The sequence below is a fragment of the Castanea sativa genome, chromosome 10 (genome assembly GCF_040712315.1).
Source record: "Castanea sativa cultivar Marrone di Chiusa Pesio chromosome 10, ASM4071231v1".
NCBI classification, from domain to species: Eukaryota; Viridiplantae; Streptophyta; class Magnoliopsida; order Fagales; family Fagaceae; genus Castanea; species Castanea sativa.
The window spans coordinates 23,588,259-23,591,896 of NC_134022.1; the positions used below are offsets into that span (position 1 = coordinate 23,588,259).

Here is a 3,638-nt window from a genome sequence, read left to right on the forward strand (position 1 = left end):
ACTCGTGGACAGGCCTAATAGTCGGACTTGTCCCTAGCCAACGAATCAAAACTTTTTATATCAATTAAATGGTCATAAAACTATTGAAATCAATATACAATCAATGGCCCATAATGTGGCTAAACTTTATTACAAATTTTGTTAGAATCAGAATATACATTTGAAAGGACAACTTTTTTTTTTTTTTTTTTATAGAATAAACGGCAGAGAAATGACAAAACTTAGGTACAATACTTTATATGCTGTTCTTTAGGTTTCACATTTAAGATTCAGCCATGTGGCTACTTAACTAAAATATACACTTTCATTATATGAAAAAAATCACATGACAGAATCTTAAAAAGGAAACCTAAGGAACAACACCTAAATACTATACCTAAGGGTCCATTTGGTTGGAGAAGTGGAAAAGTGGGAGGATGGAAAATTGTGGGAAGGTGGAAAAGTGGAAGGATAGAAAATATTTAGTTTTCCCTCTTGTGTGCTTGGTTGGAGGGGTGGAAAAATGGGAGGGTGGAAAACTCTTTTATTTGGTTGGAGAGAAAATGGAAGGATGGAAAATGTAATTTATATAAATTGAATAGTATACCCTTGTTACATAATATGTGAGGGGTAGGTGAGAACGTATTTGTGTAAAATGGATTCCTCATCACTTTTCTCTCCTCATTTTCCTCCCAATTTGGGAAGATTAAAAAAGTGAGTCCAGGAGGGAAAAAATTTTCCCCTATTTTTTGTCTCTCCTATTTTCCTTTCTTAACCAAACAATGGAAAATAATATTTTTCACCCTATTTTCCTCTCTCTATTTTTCATCTTCCCTATTTTCACCCCAACCAAACACACCTTAAGTCTTGCTCCATTTGAAATATTGTCAGCTATTTTGGGTTTTGACTGTCCCTTAAAGCAAAAAGTAATTACTTTTATATATATATATGGTAACTTGTTATAGTATATAATAATTTAGAAATAGTTGTACACTTACGTTTCTAAAAAACCTTCCATATATGACGTTACCATATCATATTCAAGTAAGAACGTTTGAGTACAAAATGTTTATAAAGGAAAGTATATATTGTAATAAAACCAAATTTGCTGGCAATGATGGTATTAAAATTGCGTTAATGTTCAGAAATTTCCTAATAAAAAATTATTAACAATAGCTATTCAAATTATAATTTATATTTGAATTTCAAAATTTAGCAATCAACGTATTTGTTATGAAGGGATAATTGATTTTCTCAATTCACATAAATGAGTATTAATATAAAATATGATATTTTTATAAAAAAAACATTAATAAGGTACGAGTATGTGAAGAGAGAGGTTGCTAATACTATTCATATAACAATTGCAGCATAAACAAACATAAGACACTATTGCCAACAATTGTACACAATCATTTATTATAGGGAATTGGAAATGGGCTTTTACTCAATCATTGGGGGATGATAGCTAATTACATTAATGATGTAAAAAATCTTTGAAATTCCCTTTAGGATTCTCCTCAAACCTTCCAATCCTGAAGTGCTTTAGCTCAACTCCTTTTGCCTCCCCAATGAGCACAAGGTCAGCGAGTATTCTCCCCACCACTGGACTCATCTTGAAACCATGCCCTGAAAACCCACCTCCGACCACAACATCCTTCCCAAACTCTCTACCCAAGAAATCAATCACAAAATTCTTATCTGGGGTCATCGAATACATGCACAACTGTGTGACAACAGGCTCTCCTGAATCAACCAAGCTTGATAGCCTCTCTTCCACCCATTGTTTCAAACTCCCCAATGCCATTCCAGGCCCCCATGGTCTCTTATCCGGATCACATGGATATCCCCCATGCACCGCAACTTTAATCAATCCCGGAAACTCCATAGATGGTGTTCCGAATATACGGGGCTCACCATGAGATGAAAAGGTTGGAAAATCACCCCCAATTGCATACTTATCCTCGTGCCCCTCCTTAATCTTCCAATAACACACCATAGTCTCCAAAGGTTGTATAGGCAAATCAATCCCACTAACCGTTTTAACTAACTTTGTAGTCCAAGCCCCAACTGTCACCACACATTTTTTCCCCCAAAACTTTTCACCATTGCTAGTGTAAACCCACACACCTCCTTTCGCACCATCTTTTCTTATATCTTTCACTTCCATGCAGTCCTTAAGAATAGTACCGTTTTGAAGCGCCAAAGTTTGAAACATAGACACTGCTTTAGTGGCCTTTATCACACCACCATCACTGCTACTCACTCCAACCCAATTGTCAGGAATATCGAAGCTGCCTGAAAACTTGTCAGAAACTTGTTGACGGTCGAGAATTTCATGTGGTACAGAGTATTTCTGACAAGTGGCTATGACTTCACGGAGACGCTTATCTTCAGACGGACCCATGTCGAATTGTTGAGCCTTGAAGTAAACCTTGTAGCCAATGTGGGACTCAGCTTCTTCCCAGAGTTTGTAGGACTCCATCACCATGGGATAGTAGTATTCCTCTGGGTACGCTGAACGTATAGTACGAGACTCGCCGTGAGATGAGCCACGCTGGTGTAAGAAATCGAACTGCTCGAGAAGGAGGACTTTGTGACCTCTTTTCGAAACTTGATATGCGGTTGAGCTACCCATGACGCCAGCTCCCACCACTATTACATCGAATTCTTCGCCGAAAACTGCCATCTTAATTTTCGCTTCTTGCTTCTCTCTCTCTCTCCCTCTCTCTCTCTTATAGACGCTCATTGAGAGAATTTAGAGGCACCTATTATTTAACTGAACATTTTTTGACTAACTTGCTCAAGAATATTTTTCAAAGTAGTGATGCTTTTCTTCAGTGGCGGCTCCGGAAACAAATAAAGCGTAAACATTACTCCAACTCTCCAAGTAGTCAAATCAAATCCAATCTTGAGTAAAACTCATCACTTCATCAAAGATTCCATGCATCTAATAAATCTTTTTCCATGACACAGGATAATTAATGGAAGCACTTGATCTTTAGGGGTTCAAAATCAAATGAACCTTCACTTGAAAAAAAAATTTATATATAATTTTTTTATTAATTTAATTACCTTTTGTTGAAGAATTTAATTGGTTAAATATGCAATTAGTACATTATTTATATATGGATGAGCGTGGTTGTGTGAGTTAATAACTAATATAGTGCAAGTAGGTTTAGTTTTATCATTTAGTTTAAAATATTTTTATAAAAACAATAACAAATACATAAAAATAAAAATAATAAACAATCTTAACAAAATAAAATAGTCCTACCTACTTTGACAATAAATAATGACAACTATTAATAAATTATTATGTGATGATTTCAAAATATGAAAACTTATACAAAGAAATGGTAAAATTTCTATATGTGTTTTTATTTATTTATCAATGACTTAATATATTCAAGTTTTATTTTTATTAAACTTTGATTAATTTAAGTTTTTTAATGAGTCCCTAAAAAAATTTCCTAGAGCAGCGACTAAATCCCTTTTTGTACTTATTGTAGGATTCACGGTGTTTCAGATTTTTTTGTACTATTTTAATTGAAATAATCCTATAGTCATTCCAGTAGCGGCTCTAAGAATTTTTTTTCAGAGTGTTCTTTAAGAAGCACAAATTATACAATTTAATAAAAGGAGAAATTTATGTATTG

The 3,638-nt window shown here is 34.3% G+C and overlaps 1 protein-coding gene across 1 annotated transcript; it reads right to left on the bottom strand.

Annotated features, from left to right (window-relative positions):
* Positions 1–1,288: 1,288 nt before the first annotated feature.
* On the bottom strand, positions 1,289–2,709 carry LOC142614074 (putative sarcosine oxidase). Its single transcript, XM_075786615.1, has one exon. The coding sequence runs from the start codon at positions 2,666–2,668 to the stop codon at positions 1,457–1,459; it is 1,212 nt and encodes a 403-aa protein (XP_075642730.1). The 5' UTR covers positions 2,669–2,709; the 3' UTR covers positions 1,289–1,456.
* Between the last annotated feature and the right edge of the window lie 929 nt (positions 2,710–3,638).